The sequence below is a fragment of the Lemur catta genome, chromosome 16 (genome assembly GCF_020740605.2).
Source record: "Lemur catta isolate mLemCat1 chromosome 16, mLemCat1.pri, whole genome shotgun sequence".
Lineage (NCBI taxonomy): Eukaryota > Metazoa > Chordata > Mammalia > Primates > Lemuridae > Lemur > Lemur catta.
This window is the reverse complement of record NC_059143.1, coordinates 6,616,399-6,634,590: the sequence shown is the minus strand read 5'-3', so window position 1 is coordinate 6,634,590 and position 18,192 is coordinate 6,616,399. Positions and strand designations below refer to the sequence as shown.

The window sequence follows — 18,192 nt, the reverse complement described above, 5'->3', positions numbered from 1 at the left end:
AAAAAAATTTGTTGAGGATTGATTTTGTTCATTTATTTATTTATTTTGTTCACCTAGGAAAAACTCATTGTATCCAATGAACAGGAAGTTCTACGAGTTCATTACAGAGCTGCAAGAACATTGGCAAATCAAACGCTGCCGTTTAGTGCTTGTACTGTTTTACTAGATGCAGAAGTATACAACGTACCATTGGACTCTCAGGTAAAATGTTCATTGATGCATTTAGAATAAATGCTCTAAAAATAAAATTTGGTTATTTTTAGAAGGTATTCCATAGAAGAAACTTGAATTCAACAGTCATTAAAGCTCAAAGGAGAAAAACAACTCTTTCTGACCAAAGTACTTCCAGATCAACTGGTCCTCTGTTTTCTGAAGCACTCTAAACATTTAGATTTATATTATGGAAGCAGATAATCACCACATAAAAATGTGTTTAGGATAGTGCCCTTCCAGGTAACGTAATTTGTTTCTAAAGTAGATATTTATACATTTAGTTCTGGCCTTCAAGCTGCTGAAAAGCTACTGTATGCTGAAAATCAGTGCAGGCAGGTGGCACCCTATACCTTGTGATGGTATTAAAACAGGGCCAAGCTCCTGTTTTGATGTTGAATCTTGGTGGAATACGTTAATCGTGAAACACTAGAGCAATATCTTTATTGCCAGATTATATGAGTTCAGAACCTGTCATATCAGTTGTGAGAAGTTTTTTATGCCTCGTAAACCAGAATGAATTCATCAGTGAGAAGCAAAAGAATATAGGGATTAAAATTTTAAAAATACAAACACAGTGAAGCATTATCAATTAAGAACAGACTAGGAAATGTTTTTTTAAATCAGACAAACTAGTAATACAAAGGATAATAGGGAATGTTACAGAGAAAGATTCTTAGGCCCCTGTGGGCTTTATTTTTCTCCTCTTTAAACACAGGAATTAGATAAGTGGATTTCAAACTCTAAGGTACCAACTGTTTTATTTCTTCAGAAATATCTGAAGAGAGTGTTAAAATACATAATTGGATCTTAAGAAAGAACTGTTTGACTATGGAAACAGACACTGGAGAGGCCACTTTCCAGTTTAAAGATTTTAAAGGGAAGAAGGGGTGGTTTTTAATAACTGAAATGAACAGTTGAACCATTTTGCTAGAGGCTAGACTAGACCACGTGGTATCTTCAGGTTTTTTTTAAGTTTTGAGCAATTAGTAATGAAATCAATTTTAGAGCAATATAAATGAAGCTTTATAATTAAGCTACAAGGAAAAGTCAACTTGAAGATTTCTAGTTCAGGATGGTTGAGTAAACACACACACCTGTTTATTTCTTCTTTCTCCCAAAAGTCATTGAAATGACAAAAGACATATAAAAATAAATCCATAGCAGAGCTAGAAATTGAGATGGGAAACTGCTAAACCAAAACACTGAGGAATTTCTGATACGACATAACACAGATGAAAGCATATTGGTAATGAAATACAGCAGAGCTGAGGAATGCTCAGCAGCCTCATATGGGTTAAAAAGAGAATTTCAAAATAAGTGAATTTTGCCAGTAAACCCTCAGAATCATCCCAAAATCAGAGACAAAAGATCATGCCACAATAAGCTTAATAATTAAAGGGCTAAAAAGCTAAATCTTTCTCTTGAGGAAAATTTCTTTTTATATCAAGCTAAAGAAATTATTGCTTTAGTCTGTATTTAGTTTTCTTGGATTTCTACCCAAGACTTGTTTTCTTTGTTCTCTCCTAAAAGTAAATGATATAAATTTTCTATTATAAAGGGATTTTGATAACTTGAGTAATTTATTATACCATTATCCAAATTTTCCAGACCACCTGATTTTAAACTCAAATTAAGCTTGATGAGATCCTTTTGTGGTTCATAAGTGTGAAAATTGGGTTTTCACACTAATATTTGAGATTTGCCTCAGTCAAACCTTGCTACCACACTGTCACGTTACCCATCTGGCCTGACATGGGGGAAAAAAAATTAACTTCATGAGATACCAAAATGTGAGGCCTATTTATCTTAGAAATATTTCTACATTTTCAGGGACTTAAATATGGAACTGTTACCTGCCCTTTTACAGCTAGCTTTAGAGTAGCTAAGGCTATGGGAACAGCCTCTGAGGAATGAAGTGGGGGAAAATGTCTACCTTTTCTTGGGTAGGGGCTTGGATGATCCATTAGGCTAGTCTCTTCTCATTACTTCTTCCTTTTCAAAATAAACTTGTAATATTAAAAAAAGACTCAACAGTAAACTTTAAAATAGTCAAAACATCTTACTTGAGGACCAAGGATGAAGTGATAGCTGCTAAAAGCTGTGAGAATGTGATTGTGGGGCTACCCGATGCCCGGATGCCACTTGGACAGCGCTGGTGGTAACAGCAGCAGCAGCAGTAACTAGAGTGAGTGAGTGCTGCAGTGAGTGCTTCCTGTGTACCTGTGCGTTGTGATTAAGGCTTTAGAAACACTCTTAATTCTCAAAACAAGCTTGAGAAAGGTACTCCTATCTCATTTTGTAGAACAGAAAATTGAAAGTATATGATTAGTTCCAGATTACACAGCTACAGAGCTGAAAATTGAAGATACCCTATCTTAATTCCAAAACTGGTACTCTTAAGAGTTAGTACAGAATTTCTTTATGAGCACTGCAAAGATTGGTCCTGGAAAAAATGTTGGCCTCAAAGGCAGCTGTCTCCCACCTAGACACTTTTTCTCCCCCTCCCTTTAGTAAACTTAAACATTGAAATTAAAGCTGAAATTGATTAAACTGTAATAAGAATGTCACAGGCACAGTACTTCATATGACGTGCTTTTTTGAGAAATATCTTGGACTCAGCAGTGAAATTCTATTTAGTTAACAACTAAATCCAGATTCCTGAGCATTCTAATAACTAATCTGTTTACTCAATATGGAAATAAAACCTTTATCAAATTTTAACAGTATTCAATTTATTTTTATCTTTTTTGATATATATTTTCATCATTACTAAAAAAGGCACATATCATAAAAAGATACTATAATGGAATAGATTTTTAAAGTGATTTGTTGTATTGTGTAATACTCAACTACTTTTAATGTTCTCTTCTAGTCTGATGACAGTAAAACTTCTGTGAGGGATCGCTTTAATGCAAGACAATTCATGTCTTGGTTACAAGATGTGGATGATAAATTTGACAAATTAAAGGTATGTATGTTTAGAAGTCAGCTTTAAATGAATGCCTCCCCATTCTTAAACATAAAGTGCAGCTCCATCAGGGAGAAATAATTAGGAAGGAAAATACCGGTTAGTCATGAATCCCCACTCTAGCCCACAATTGGAAAGATAAAGGGAAATAAAGACCACAAGTCCGTTTTAAAGAGCAAGGTAGTGTAAAAGATGAAACTACCACAAAAAAAGTAGTTTCCAGCGTGTTTGTGTACCTGTCTCGTTATAGCTCTGTCATATGAGAGAATAGGAGAACACTATGAGAAGAAATATATTTCGCAAATTTATAAAGTCTTTTATTTGACATTTTGAGTCATTTCAAAAATCATCTCTCCCTAGATTTTCATGATTCCTCTGATAATTTGAAGTCTCATAATTTAAAAGAATATTTTCAAATTAAAGTCTTAAAGATGAAAGTGAAGTGACAGACTGAGAAATAATTGGCATGTGGGTACAAAAACGGTAAAACAGAAATGGACTCGTAATTCAAACCCATCTCCTGATGTATCCATCTGAGTCCCTAAAGAAAGTACAGATGAGATTAATTTTTAAAGCAAATTTAACAGAATAACCAATTAACTCTTCTCTTCTTTTAAATAGACCTGTCTTCTAATGAGGCAACAACATGAGGCTGCGGCTTTAAATGCCGTCCAGAGATTAGAATGGCAGCTCAAGCTCCAGGAACTTGATCCTGCCACCTATAAATCTATCAGCATTTATGAAATCCAGGAATTTTATGTTCCCCTTGTTGATGTTAATGATGACTTTGAATTGACTCCTATATAGCAGTCATTACTTCCTGATGGTGTCGTCCTAAACAGATGACGCTCAGGCGTTATACTGTGGAACACTGCCTTTTGACAAAAATACTGATGGTATGCCTTTATAATTGTTCGTAAAGTTCGATGAAAGTTGGGGTATGTAGTAAACACTGTCATTTTATAAAAAGTGAAGAGAATTATTTTGGGTCTTAGATCCAAACACAGTTTCTAACAGAAAACTGTTATTTATATTGGTGAAAGGTAACTATTGCATTACAGCACGTTGGCAGACTGTGGGAGGTATTTAAAAAGTTGAGAGTCTAACAGCGCTGGAAGTTGTTAGCACTCTAAGTAATGAGATAACCACTAGTATTCAGATCTCTTTCAGGTTTTATTGAAAATATATCAGTAAACTAAAAGGTTCAATTCCTACCAAATAGTTTCTAATGTGGAAGAAAAACTTGGCACAAAATTTCTTCAGTTTATTATATCTGTAAATTAATTGTACAGTTTTCTTTTTGAAAGTTTTAATATTGTCTTCCTTTTTAATAACTTATTTTATACATATTGTGCAGATGTAAATCTTGTAATTAATGGTCAAAACGTATACAAAGGGATTGGTAGTCAAAACATGTACAAAAAAAAACTGTAAAACTGTTTTGTCTAATGTTTTATCGGACCAAAGTTGTAGTTTGTATGGAGTGTAGTAGTAGTGTGTTCAGGTAGCAAAACTTTTAAATAAGGCATGCATGTGTTTGAGTTAGCTTGTTTTCATCACCATAACTGTAAAGATTGTGACTTAGTTGTATTGCATGCTTCCTATAATTTAACTCTCTCCATAATGGATGCTTGGAACAGCGTAAGACGTTTCATACTAGTCTCCTGTGATAGAACCTGTGACTTACTGTGTTGGACATATTATTTAGAATTAGTCATACAAAGAAACATAGCTCTTTCTTCATCTCACAGTAGAGCCTGTTTTCCCCTGGAAAAAAAAAATGCCTTTGAATGAAAATTCTGAAATTGTAAATGTCTATTTTAATACTCAACTATGAAAGAATCTGTGAATATATGTAAATATGTTTAATAAATTTTATTGGTCATGTTAAATCATTGTAAAACTTTTTTACATTGCTTAAATTTAATGTTTTAAGCTTAATAACCTTTGCACTTTTAAAATAAAAACAATACACAAATCAAAAAGATATTTGGTCACCAAACTAAGTAAAAGAAATTTAGGAATATTCCAGTCGATCTCTGAAGTGTTTATGAGAAATTGACAAAAATATGTTGTGTTTTTTTCATCGTATCAAGATGTAAAATTTAATTTACAAAATTTTATAATTGAAATAAGATTTGGTATGCTGTTTTATAATTTTAAAAATCAGCAATATCCTTAGAAAAAGTCCAGTTTCTCCTATACCATGATATAAACTAAATATTCAGGAATTTTTCAGATCTGAAACCTGCTGCTGAACTTATTAAACATTTTTGAAAGGAAAATTAGGTTAGTGTGAAATTCATAAGTATATGAGGTAAAATTTACAAAACTTTCCACAATACTTTCTGGAATTAAAAATAATACTGAATGTTTTCTATTTGCTAGAGAAAAGCAAAGCAACTATATGGGAATGAAGTGATTTAAATTCAGCTTGCAAGTTGGAAATCCCAGCTAATGGGAGAGAATGTAAAAGTTTTTGAGTGCAAAGGTACATATTAAGCTGAGGGATTTTTGAATTTTTACATCAATTTATATTTTAATTCTTACTGTACTTGGCATGCGCAATAAAGCAGCACGTGTAAAAAAAATACACAGTGCAAGGACTTTACTATAAAGGTTGGATGTAGTTTTCTTTAGAAATGTAGGTGAGAGATTTTGGCCTTTTTTATTAGATAAATGGGGCCAGAAAGGCAGGGTAGATTTTGAAGCACTGGTTTTGTTGAAGTTAAGTTTATTAAGGCTGGGAACATTGAAAGCTAATTTATATAGCAATACTTTTTAATATGAAAAACTTAATGCAAAGTTTGTTTATACTTTTGCCTAAAAAGGAAATTTGATGGGATAGTATGGCAAATCATAAAAATCAAAAACTGATTATTGAGCATTGAAGTTGTAGAAAATCAAAGAGGGCTAAGCTCATAGAGCATTTTGTTCTGATGGTACAACCAGAGAAGGGGGCAGTGTCACTGGCCGAACAGAACAAGCTTCAGAAGAGAAAAACAAGCAGGAATCTGGCAAATTTTAGTCATCCCAGCTTTTTACTCTAACCACAGTTCTCACCATCTTCAATGGTACCTCAAAAAGCTGGAGCGTCTCTGCCGTGATTCTGCTTCTACAAATTTCCTTTATAAAGTGACTGAAAGCTAATCATGATAGCTTAAAAGACAAGTTAATGCCTTCTCATTGGAAATGTATTATCAAGTAAGTAGCTGTGGGCTTTTGGTATTAAAGATATTCCAAAGCTCTGAAATGCTAGAAAAAACTTGGGATATATGCCTAAAAAGTTTTTGGATTGATCCTGAAAGAAAAATAAAGGATGGTTAATCAGTGATACTTTTTAAACTATTCAAATATCATGAACAAGATACTAAATTGTACCTAAGGATTTGTATTTCTTTAAATCTTGTTCTAAATCATATCTGTTTAATAAATGACTAGTTGATATTTGTGCATGTTATTTAATAAAGAGTTATATTTTTATAGAAAAAATAAGAGTGAAACGTGTGCTAAATGTTTTTTACTTAATTTTCCACTCATTGATTGTAAGCCAAACAACCAATGTTTACTTGAGCAGCTAGCAAAATTGCAGAAATATTCATCATGGGAAAACAAACAGCCTCTGAAGAATTAGTCTTTCAAGTTAAAATCTATTCAGTAATAAGAGGTCTCACAAATGAGTTTTTAAGTATAGGCATACTTCAGAGATATTGCAGGTTCAGTTCCAGAGCATCACAATAAAGTGAGTCACGAATTTTTTTATTTTCCAGTGCATATAAAAATTATGTTTACACTGTAGTCTGTTAAATGTGCAATAGTATTATGTCTAAAAATACAGTGTAGGCCAGGCATGGTGGCTCACGCCTGTAGCCCTAGCACTCTGGGAGGCCAAGGCGGAAGGATTGCTTGAGGTCAGGAGTTAGAGACCAACCTAAGCAAGAGCAAGACCTCATCGCTACTAAAATTAGAAAAGGTTAGCCAGGCATAGGTGGCATGCACCTATAGTCCCAGCTACTCGAGAGGCTGAGGCAGGAGGATTGCTTGGGCCCAGGAGTTTGAGTTTGATGCAAGCTAGGCTGATACCACTGCACTCTAGCCCGGGCAACAGAGCAAGACTCTGTCTCAAGAAAAATAAATAAATAAAAATACAGTGCATATACCTTAATTTTAAAAGTACTTTATTGCTAACAAAATGAGCACATACTATTGGGAAAATGGCACCAATAGACTTGTTTGATGCAGGGTTGCCACAAGCCTTCAATTTGTAAAACACAAAAAGTGAACACAATAAAACAAGGCATGCCTGTATTAAACATGCTGCAAACTTTATAACTGCAAAAATCTCAGATCCCATGAAGCTCATTTTAATGGGACTAAGAATTATGATTATTCTGAAATAGAGTGCAGAGCTTAAATACGTATTTTTCTTTTTCAAAAGGCAATATTTATTCTCTTCACATAAAAACCTAAATTTTTATATAGAGGAAATTGACTATTTAAAACTCATAGTCTTCCTGTTTTAAGTTTAAAGGAAGTATTGTCACCATCCTTAAAATTATTTTCAAATATTTAAGGCAAAAAGTGTTACAAGAGATATATTAATCTTTGGAAAAGGTGTGAATAGTGGTTAAAATATCTTGTAATTCATCTTTTAGTGGCTTCTTGTGAGTGGTCTTTGTACCTAAAATAGAGCTTTCTTGTAAGCCGTCACAGAAATAGCCACCTAGAATTTCCAGTCAGTAAAACCGGGATTCATAGAAGAAACTGAGGCAAATAAAGTTGAAACAATTCCATTAATCAAAATGGCTAAAAAATATCTAGAATTATAAATGTTAGTATAATATAGCAAAAAGTACAATTAGATTGGCTGGATTTTTTCAGTGATTAAATGCTGTATCATATCTACAAGTAATATTTTTGTACATGTACAATATCTCCATAAGAGAAAATAGCATATAAAACTTTTAAGCTAAGGATAAAGACAGTCTGCTTGCATGACGATTCAGCTTTACTAGGTACATTACTCAGAGAACCTAAGAATATATGAGGCACATTTATTTAACTCTACTGATGAGTTTTTAAATGCATTTTTTAAAAAACTGCATCCCATATCCAAATTATCCAACTGGTATTACAGCTTTTAGGTAGCCATCTTTTTTCCTCACTTTTTAAAAAATATTTTGCTGTTGACATACATGAGACATATATAGCTTATGTTTACAGGTGGAAAAGTACCACCAACGTACCCATCACTCAGCTTAAGAAAACACTTATCAGTACCTTTCTCCTCAGTTTTTCTTTTAATCTATCCAATAAAGATACACAGATCTGTAGGTGGTTCGATAAATCCTGAGAAATGTAAACACTCGTGTTACCATCACCGAGATCATACTGTAAAACATTTCCATTCCCCGGAAAGTTCACTGGTGCGTCTTCCAAGTCAAACCGCAGAGGCAACCACTGTACTGTTTGCCATCGCCATAAAATAGCACTTAGTAACGTCACAGAAATGGGATCATACGGTACATGCTCTTTGTGTCTGCCGCCTTTCTCTCAACATAAGGTTTTGAAATTTATCCATGTCGCATATATCAGTAATGAGTAGTAATTTATTATTGAGTAGTATGTTGTACAAATTTGTTTATTCATTCCCTTGTTGGCCGAATTTGGATTGTTTCCAGTTTGGGACTATTGTGAATAAACATGCTATGAATATACAAGCCTTTTTTGTGGACATATTTTTTTCATTTCTCTTGGGTACATATCATGGAGTACAATTACTAGGTGATAGAGTAGGTGCTTGTTTTACTTTATTAGAAACTAACAGTTTTCAAAAGTGGTTGTACCATTTTATACCTCTGCCAGCAACCAGTAAGAGGCCCAGTTACTCTGTATCCCCGTCAGTTTTTGGTATTGTCAGTCTTCAGTGTTAGCCATTCTAGCAGATGTGTGGTGGTATCGTGTGGTTTCTTTTTGTTCATTTTGTTTTGTTTGAGACAGAGTCTCACTCTATTGCCCGGGCTAGAGTGCCGTGGCATCAGCCTAGCTCACAGCAACCTCACACTCCTGGGCTTAAGCGATCCTCCTGCCTCAGCCTCCCGAGTAGCTGGGACTACAGGCATGCACCACCATGCCCAGCTAATTTTTTCTATCTATATTTTTAGTTGGCCAGATCATTTCTTTCTATTTTTAGTAGAGACGGGATCTTGCTCTTGCTCAGGCTGGTCTCGAACTCTTGACCTCAAGCGATCCACCCGCCTCGGCCTCCCAGAGTGCTAGGATTACAGGCGTGAGCCACCGCGCCCGGCTGTCTTGCACTTTGAGTAGATCTTTTACCCATGCATGATTTTGTAAGATCATGCATTGATCCTTTGGAAAATATTGGTTCACTGAAGTATACAGACCTTCCAAATGTTGACACATTTCATTATACCATATCAAAAAATTCACACTTAATATTACCACTGATCTCATCAGAAATCTCTTTTAAATAGTGGGAAGCTGTTAAGCTATAGGTGACATACATATACAAGCGTCCCAAAACTCTAATTTTCACTGGAAAACACAGGCTCTATCATTGGCAGCAAACATTGTCAACTGTTTTCCTTAAAATGACATACTTCATTTATATTCAAGAAAATGTCTGCCCAAGAGCCACATATGATTAACCATAGTTTGTCAGTCTTTTTTTCAAGCAAAATGATGTTCCATGGAAAAAGCAGGCAGGGGTGGAGAACCTGTGGCCTTGAGGTCCCATGTGGCCTTCTGGATCCTTGAGTGCGGCCGCTGACTGAATCCAAATTTCATAGAACAAATCCCTTTACTAAAAGGCTGCACTTTGGGATCTGGAGGGCCACGTGGCTGTGAGGCCCCAGGTTTCCCACCCATACGAGGACAAAAGTATTTTATGCATTCTTCCATTTTGCCTCACAGAATGTTAAGAAGATGTGGAAGCAAGGGCTGAGATTGAATAAAATCAGTGACTTTTACTGCTTTATCAGGAACATTCTTAAGTACAGTTGGCTTTTTTTTTTAACTGTGAGAGCTTGTCAGTGGAGAATGCAATTTCTAATGAAAAGACAGCCTTCTTAATAAACTAGCTAACAGAGAAAGATAAACTATCAGACAGAAAGTAAGAGAAATAAACTCACAGCACATAATTGCCCCTTTAAAGAGAAAACTCACAGCACAGCTGCCGCCTTTGTTTTGTCTGATTAAATACCTGGGACTCAACTCACCGTCTTCAAGCCTAACTCATCTCTAAGAGTTCACAGCCTTGAAGAGCCCTAAGTGGACAGTAAGGTAAGAGCTCTGTCTCAGTTCCTGCCAGGACCACATTTCAAGGACTTTGACAAGCCAGCCTCATAGAGAAAAGAAGAAAAAAAAAGGAAGGAGAGATGGCCACCCGCCCCTCCTATTATTAGTCTGCAGCAAAGAAAAAACAAAAAACCATTTTTATCTTTTAAAATCCTGAGCTGCTTTTCCTCAGCTGCTGGCACTTTCCACCTTCCTTCTTGCAGTACCACGCCATTTTCCTTCTCTCTCTCTCTTTTTCTTGAGAAAGTAAAATAAACTTTTTGCTACTCTCTGTCATCTTTGTGTGAGAAATCTTTCTCAGCCTGTGCCGTGAGCTCATGAGTCCCCACCCTAACGCTAGTACAGCTGGATGCGGCTGCCTCAGTTTGTGCTAAGGCACCAGCTGTTTCAGTGCAAATAGCAACACAGTTACAAAGTATTTATTACAAATAATAAAGAATGTCTTCCTATCATTATGAAAGTAGTTTGGACATCACAGGCCCCCTTGAGGGTCCTGGGCCCAGAGAAAATCTGTAGACTACATTTTGAGAACTGCTAAAGTAGATTAGCACTTCCATAAAATAAAGGTGAGCTAAAAATATAAACTTTCCCAATGAGTTTACTGTATGAATATAATAGAAGGGAAAGGAACTAGATTTTTGTGGTTGGTTGGTTTTTGCTAAATGAGAACAGAAATCTATATTTACCCCATACCAATTCCTTGATGGCTACTGGTGCCATATAAGAATTAATTCCACCATCACTACAAAAAATTTAAAAATTAGCCAGGTGTGGTGGTGTGCACCTGTAGTCCCAGCTTCCTGAGGAGGCTGAGGCAGGAGGATCGCTTGAGCCCAGGAGTTCAAGGCTGCAGTGAGCTGCAATTGTGCCACTGCGATCCAGCCTGGGGGACAGGGCAAGACCTAGTCTCTTAGAAAAAAAAATAGAAAGAAAGAAAAAAGAATAAAATCCTTCCTATGGCCTCTGGAGTTGGAGATCTTACATTCTTTATTGTAATACTTTAAATTGTGGGCACACTTTTCTAAGTTAGTTATTCCTGAACAGCTTTGCCTGTCAGACAACTCTTTGCTACAGAGCCTAAACCTCACCCCCAGCCCCACCCCCAGTTGCTATTACTGCCCATGGGGGCAACACTTCTAGTAAGAAAAATAGTCTATAGATGTATTATATAAACAGATAATATAAATAATCCATGGTTTAAATTCTCTAATGGGCTGAACAAAAAATTTGATATTAGTGCAGAACAAATAGATCAAATAGAATCCTGAAACAGACTCATATATACTGAACTTTTGTACCATGATAGAGGCAAAATTGCAGATTGGTTTGGAACAGACAATAAAGATAATATATATTATTGGGTCAGTTGTAAGACATAAAAAGATAGATCCCTGCTTTGTGACAAGTTCAAATCAAATTTTATGTGGATTGAAGATAGACTGTTCATTCAAGCAGTTATTTAGCCTTTACTAGGTCCCGGACATTGTGCTGGGCCCTAAGCAGATATAGTCTCTACATTCCTAGAACTGAACCATAGAGTTTATCATCCAAACTAGAACACTTTATGAGTACAAGGGGCTCTATTAAAAATTACAGTTGGGCTGTGTGGTCAGAATTGCCCTAGCTCCAACCAGGATGGGCCCTTGTCCTTGACCCTGTACTTTAGGGGTCCTCCTAGGATGGGGCATCTGCCCGACAAGGACACATGCTCCCCAAGTCCACAGGCATCTCACGTTTTTCTTGACCACGCTCCAGGTTCTCAGGACTCCAATTCCCTACCCAGTTAGCCCTGAGCCCACTTTCAGGGTCTGTGTTTCCTTTCTGTGGGTCTATCCTCTCCGGGTGGGCTTCCCTGCAGGTGTGAACGCCCCAGGGCTGGCCAAGGGGCTGCTGCTTCGAAGGGTGTGGACAGAATTGGGACATTCATGCAAGGTGTCATTCCACCCGCGTCGGCCTCCCAGAGGGGGAAATTATAAAGTATTTTGAACTGAATGAAAATGAAAACATGCCATATCAAAATCTGTGGGACAGCAATGATATTTTTTCAAGGAAAAAATATATTATTAATATTAAATATATTAGAAAAGAAAATACTCAAACTGATCATCTAAGTTTCCACCCTAAGAAAGTAGAAAAACAATAGCAAATTAAATACAACATAAACAAAAGAAAAGTAATAAAGATAAGAGCTGGAATCAATAAATAGGAAACTTAAAAACCATAGATAAAAATTCATAAAACAAAAATTTCTGTCTTTCAAAAAGATAAACAAAACTTATAAGCACCTAGCCAGTAATGGCGGGGGAAAGAGACAAGATACAAGTTATCAATATTATAAATGAATAAGTAGACATCACTACAGATCCTATAGTCCTTGAACACCTTAAAAGACAGTATTACAAAGAATTTTATGCATTATATAATAAACTCTATAAATTGTATGAAATGGATAAATTCTGTGAAAGACACAATCTACCAACTCTCACTCAAGAAAAAACAGATAACTTGAATAGTCCTGTATCTATTAAATAAATTGAATTTGCATTTAAAATCCTTCCCACAAAGAAAACCTCCAGGCCCGAGTAGCTTTACTGGTGAACTCTAGCAAACATTTCAGGGAGAAATAATACCAATTCTATATAAATCAGAAAATAGAAGAAAAATCCAGGAAAAAAGAATGCTTCTCAGCATTCTTATATGCAATCCTATACCAAAAACAAACCCTCCAAAATGCAAGAAAACTACAGAGTAACATTCCTCATGAACATAGTCACAAAAATTATTTTAAAAGATTTAGCAAACCAAATCTGGCAACTTATCAGAACAATAATACATCATGACAAAGTGGGGTTTATCCCAAGAATGCAAGGTTAGTTTAACATCTGAAAATCAATCAATGTAATCCACCACATTAAGAGACTAAAAAAGTAAAACAATATAGTAGGTGCAGGAAAGAACCTAACATAATTCAACAATTATTCATGATAAAATCACTCAGCAAACCAGAAATTGAAGGGAACTTGCTCAACTTGCTAAAGGGCATCTAAAAATTACCTACAGCTAACGTTGTACATATCAGTGAAACACTGAATGCTCTCTCCCTGATACTAGAAACAGGGCAGGGATGTCTGCTCTCACAAGTTCTACTCAACATTGGACTAGAGATCCTAATCAGATAATCAGATAAAGCAATAAGAAGAAATAAAAGGCATACCAACAGAAAAGGAGGAGAAAAAATTATCTTTATTCAAAGATGACATGTGCCTTACATGGAAGGTCCTAAGACATCCACCAGAAAAGCTACCAGAACTAATACAGAGTTTAGCAGAGTCATAGAATACAAAAGTCAACATACAAAAAGGTCAATATACAAAAAAAAAATTGTATTTCTATAAGATAGTAAGGAACTATTGGAAATTAAAAATGAAAATAGCATTAAGAATATGAAATAAACTCAACAAAATTTGTACAAGTCCTATACCCCCCAAACTACAAAATATTGATGAGAGAAATTTAAAAAGAATTAAATTAATAGAGAGATACACTATACAGGTGAGTTGAAAAACTCAATATTGTTAAGATGTCAAACCCCCCCCCCCCAACAAGCAGACTATACAAGTCATTCCAATCAATACTGGAAGTTCTCTATACACAAATCTAATCAATATAACAGCAAGCACTTTGTAGAAATTGACAAGTTGCTTCTAAAATTTATATGGAAACAGTTGCTGAGCACAGTGGCTTATACCTGTAATCCTAATGAGTCAGGATGATGTGGGAGAGTGGTTTGAGCCCAGGAGTCTGAGACCAGCCTAGGTGACAGAGACCTTGTCTCTAAAAAATAAATTAATTAATTAAACAAAATAAAATTCATATGGAAATGTAAATAATCTAGAATAGCCTAAAATTTTTGAAGAAGAATAAAGTCGGAGCACTTACACTATCTAATTTCAAGACTTACTATAAAAGCTATAGTAATGAAGAGCGTATGGTAGTGGCATAAATATGGACATATATATATTAGTGGAACTAAATAGAAAATGCAGAAATAAACCTACACATGTACAGGCAATTGGTTTTCTTTTTATTTTTTCTTTTTTTGGAGGCAGAGTCTCACTCGGTCGCTCTGGGTAGAGTACAGTGACATCATCATAGCTCACAGCAACCTCAAAGTCCTGGGCTCCAGTGATCCTCCTGCCTCAGCCTCCTGAGCAGCTGGGACTACCGGTGCATACTACCATGTCTGGCTAATTTTTTCTATATTTGGTAGAGACAGGATCTCACTCTTGCTCAGGCTGGTCTTAAACTCCTGACCTCAAGCAATCCTCTTGCCTGGGCCTCCCAGAGGCAATTGATTTTTGACAAAAGTGCCAAGGAAATTCAATGGGCAGAAGGATAGTGCTTTCAATAAATGATCCTGGAACAAGTGAGCATCATGTATGTGAAAATATGAACCTTTACCCTTACTTCACACCATATACAAAACACAGCTTTAAGTGGATCAAGACATAAATGTAAGAGTTGAAAGAAGAAACTTCTAGAACAAAACAGGAGAAAATCTTAGTGATATTAATTTATTAAAATACACACCAGAAAAAATATTGATAAATTGGGCTTCATTAAAATTTAAAAAATTTGTTTTTCAATGATACTGTTAAGAAAATAAACATATAAGCCATCTACTGGGAGAAAATATTGGCAAAACATATATCTGATAAAATACTTGCTTCCAGAATACATAAAATAAATTCTTATAACTCAAGACAAAAATCAATTTATAAATGGGCCAAAATTTGAACAGATACTTTACTAAAAACAATACATAAATGGCAAAAAGGCACATAAAAAGAAGCTCGACATCATTAATCATTAGGGAAATACAAATTAAAATCACAGTGACATGTCATTATATACCCACTGGAATGGCTAAAATTAAGAAGACTGAAAATGCCAACTGTTGGTGAGAGTGTGGAGCAACTGGAACTCTCATATTTTGCTGATAAAATGTAAAATGGCACTGCCACTTTGGAAATCCATTTGGCAGTTTCTTATAACATTAAACATACATTTACCATATGACCTAGCAATTCTACTCCTAGATATTAATATTTATGCAAAGCAAAGGAAAACTTATGTTAACATAGGACTTCTCATCTGAACCTATGTTATTGTTCACAGAGACTTTATTCATAATAGGTCAAAACTGGAATGAACCCAAATGTCCATCAACTGATGAATGGATAAATAAATTGTACTCGTAGAATGGAATGCTGCTCAACAACAAAAATGAATGAATTACGGATACATACAGCAATGTGGAAGAATCTCAAAATCAGTATAATTAGTGAAGGAAGTCAGACACAAAAGACCATATAATATATAATTCCATTTGTATACTCTTCTACAAAAGGCAGTGCTACAGTGGTAGAAAGCAGATGATTAGTTGATCGGGACCAGAGATTGGGGGGAGAAACACAAGGAACCTTTGGGGTGATGGAAATAGCATGATTGTGGTTGGGGTTAAACTGCTGTATACATTTGTCAAAACTCATCAAATTGTGTACCCATCAAATTGAATTATTGTCTGTACACCTCAATAAAGCTTACAAAAAATAACAATGCTTTTTATTTTTGACGATCACTTTCTTTCAATGTTACTGCTATTATTTATCAATAGTCTTTAGTTAGTTCGTTTATAATTCATATAGATAGAAAAAAGAATTTGCAGTAACAACATTTACACATCTTTATTAGTCGTGGCCTCCTAGCCCTGTCATTATAAGAATGGGGAACAGTCCCCTGGGATGGCCCATTGGAGTGAGGGCACCTGGGGACACTGGTTAAACAGGCAGCCCACACAGCCTTCCCGCAAACACTGGGGAATGGTGGTGAACACCTCTGTTTTCTCCTAAGGGGATCAGGTCAAACCATCCGATTTCCTAAATTAACAACACCGGAGGCTGAGGATGGGGAAAGGAGCAGTTTGTCCTAGAGACGCATCAAGAAACTCTGGTGATCCGGAATCGGTTAGCAAGCACAGCACCAGCAAAGTTAATTACACTTCCAGAGGGAGTGGACACAGCGACACTGGCACGCAGTAAAGAATAATAACCTAGGTGTCTTCGTGGGATCTGGCTGCTGTTGCTGGCTGGGACTGCAGTCTGCTGGAGCGCAAGGTCCATGAGAGGGGGCGGGAAGACGTAGGGAAGCGGGGACCCAATTCTAGAAACCTTTGAAAACAAAGCAGAAAAGAGCTGAAGGTTCTTGATCAAACTACCATGGCTTGATCCTGCTAATCAGTAAGTTCCCCAAGAACAGACATTCTAGTTTACTGTAGAATCTCCAGTGCCCAGAACAATCCCTACACACACATGGAAGGTACTCGTTTTATTTTTAATGAATGTTAATGAATGCTAAAGCAATGTGCAATGTCAGATATCTGGAATACCTTATTTTGAATAGATTTTCCTTTTCTTTCTTTTTATATATTTTTTCTTTTCAAAGGAACAGTGTATCACAGGCTGGGCACAGCGGCTCACACCTCTAATCCCAGCACTCTGGGAGGCCGAGATGGGAGGATCACTTGAGACCAAGAGTTCGAGACCAGCCTGGGCAACACAGCAAGACATCCTTCTCTAAAAAAACAAAAGAGAAGAAGTAGTATAATACATCAGTCTTTACAAATACACTGTTAAAAGCCAAGAGTCTTTAAACTGATATATCTTTATTACTTGCTGAAAAAAAAAACAATTTAAATTTAGGATCAGTGAAAAAATTAATTGGTATCCGAATCTTGGTAAAGGACCTTTTCCTGGTTATTTATCAGATATTCACTGCTCTTCTCAGGGGACAGCATTTCTGGTTGGTTTGTCTTCAAGTCCCCACTACCAAGTACAGCTGCTGGGACATCACAGACCATCAGGAATGAGTTTTTGAATGGTCTTCCACAGGGATCGGAGTGCAGACACTAGCTAGTCTCAATGTTACCTAGCCAGGTGCAACATCTATATGATGTATTTTATTTTAATTATAAATACACGTACCTGACACACTAACAATCTGACACATAAAGATATTTATTTTTAGATTATAGTTGAGTCCAACTAAGCCTCCAAGAATAATGTGTGGCCAATGTTGCTGGAACTCTAGTCCTGTAAGTGCTCCACAGATGGTCTGTAATAAAAGATTTACATTAGGATGTTAAAGGCTCTGAAACATTCCATAACAAAGAAACCTATTCAATCATTTGTTTTCCTAACCTTTTTTTTTTTCCTTTGAGACAGAGTCTTATTCTGTTACCCAGGCCAGAGAGCAGTGGTGTCATCATAGCTCACAATAGTCTCAAACTCCTAGGCTCAAGCAATCCTCCCACATCAGCCTCCCAAGTAGCTGGGACTACAGGTGTGCACCACCATACCTGATTAATTTTTTAAATTTTTGGTAGAGATAGGGGTCTTGCCATGTTGCCTAGGCTGGTGTCAAACTCCTACCCTCAAGTGATCCTCCCACCTCAGCCTCCCAAAGTGCTGGGACTACAGGCATGAGCCACCTTGCTCAGCTATCACCTAGGCTTTGAGTGCAGTGGCATGAAACATAGCTCACTGCAGCCTCCAACTACTGGGCTCAAACGATCCTCCCACCTCAGCCTCCTTAGTAGCTGGAACTACAGGCACTTGCCACCATGCCCAGCTAAT

At 36.2% G+C, this 18,192-nt stretch overlaps 1 protein-coding gene and 1 non-coding gene across 12 annotated transcripts in view; both read left to right on the top strand.

Moving 5' to 3' along the window:
- The window catches only part of ANKRD12 (ankyrin repeat domain 12), a 113,979-nt gene extending 107,306 nt beyond the window's left edge, over positions 1 to 6,673 (top strand). For all 11 annotated transcript variants that reach the window (XM_045527252.1, XM_045527250.1, XM_045527254.1 and 8 more), the window contains 3 exons: positions 58 to 201; positions 3,086 to 3,181; positions 3,803 to 6,673. In XM_045527252.1, the coding sequence (XP_045383208.1) occupies positions 58 to 201; positions 3,086 to 3,181; positions 3,803 to 3,988 (426 nt within the window). In that variant the 3' untranslated portion in view covers positions 3,989 to 6,673. The remainder of the gene's footprint in view (positions 1 to 57; positions 202 to 3,085; positions 3,182 to 3,802) is intronic.
- Positions 1,858 to 1,961, top strand: LOC123621999. The gene has a single exon (XR_006729374.1). It is a non-coding gene; the product is annotated as a small nucleolar RNA U13 (small nucleolar RNA).
- Positions 6,674 to 18,192: the final 11,519 nt, after the last annotated feature.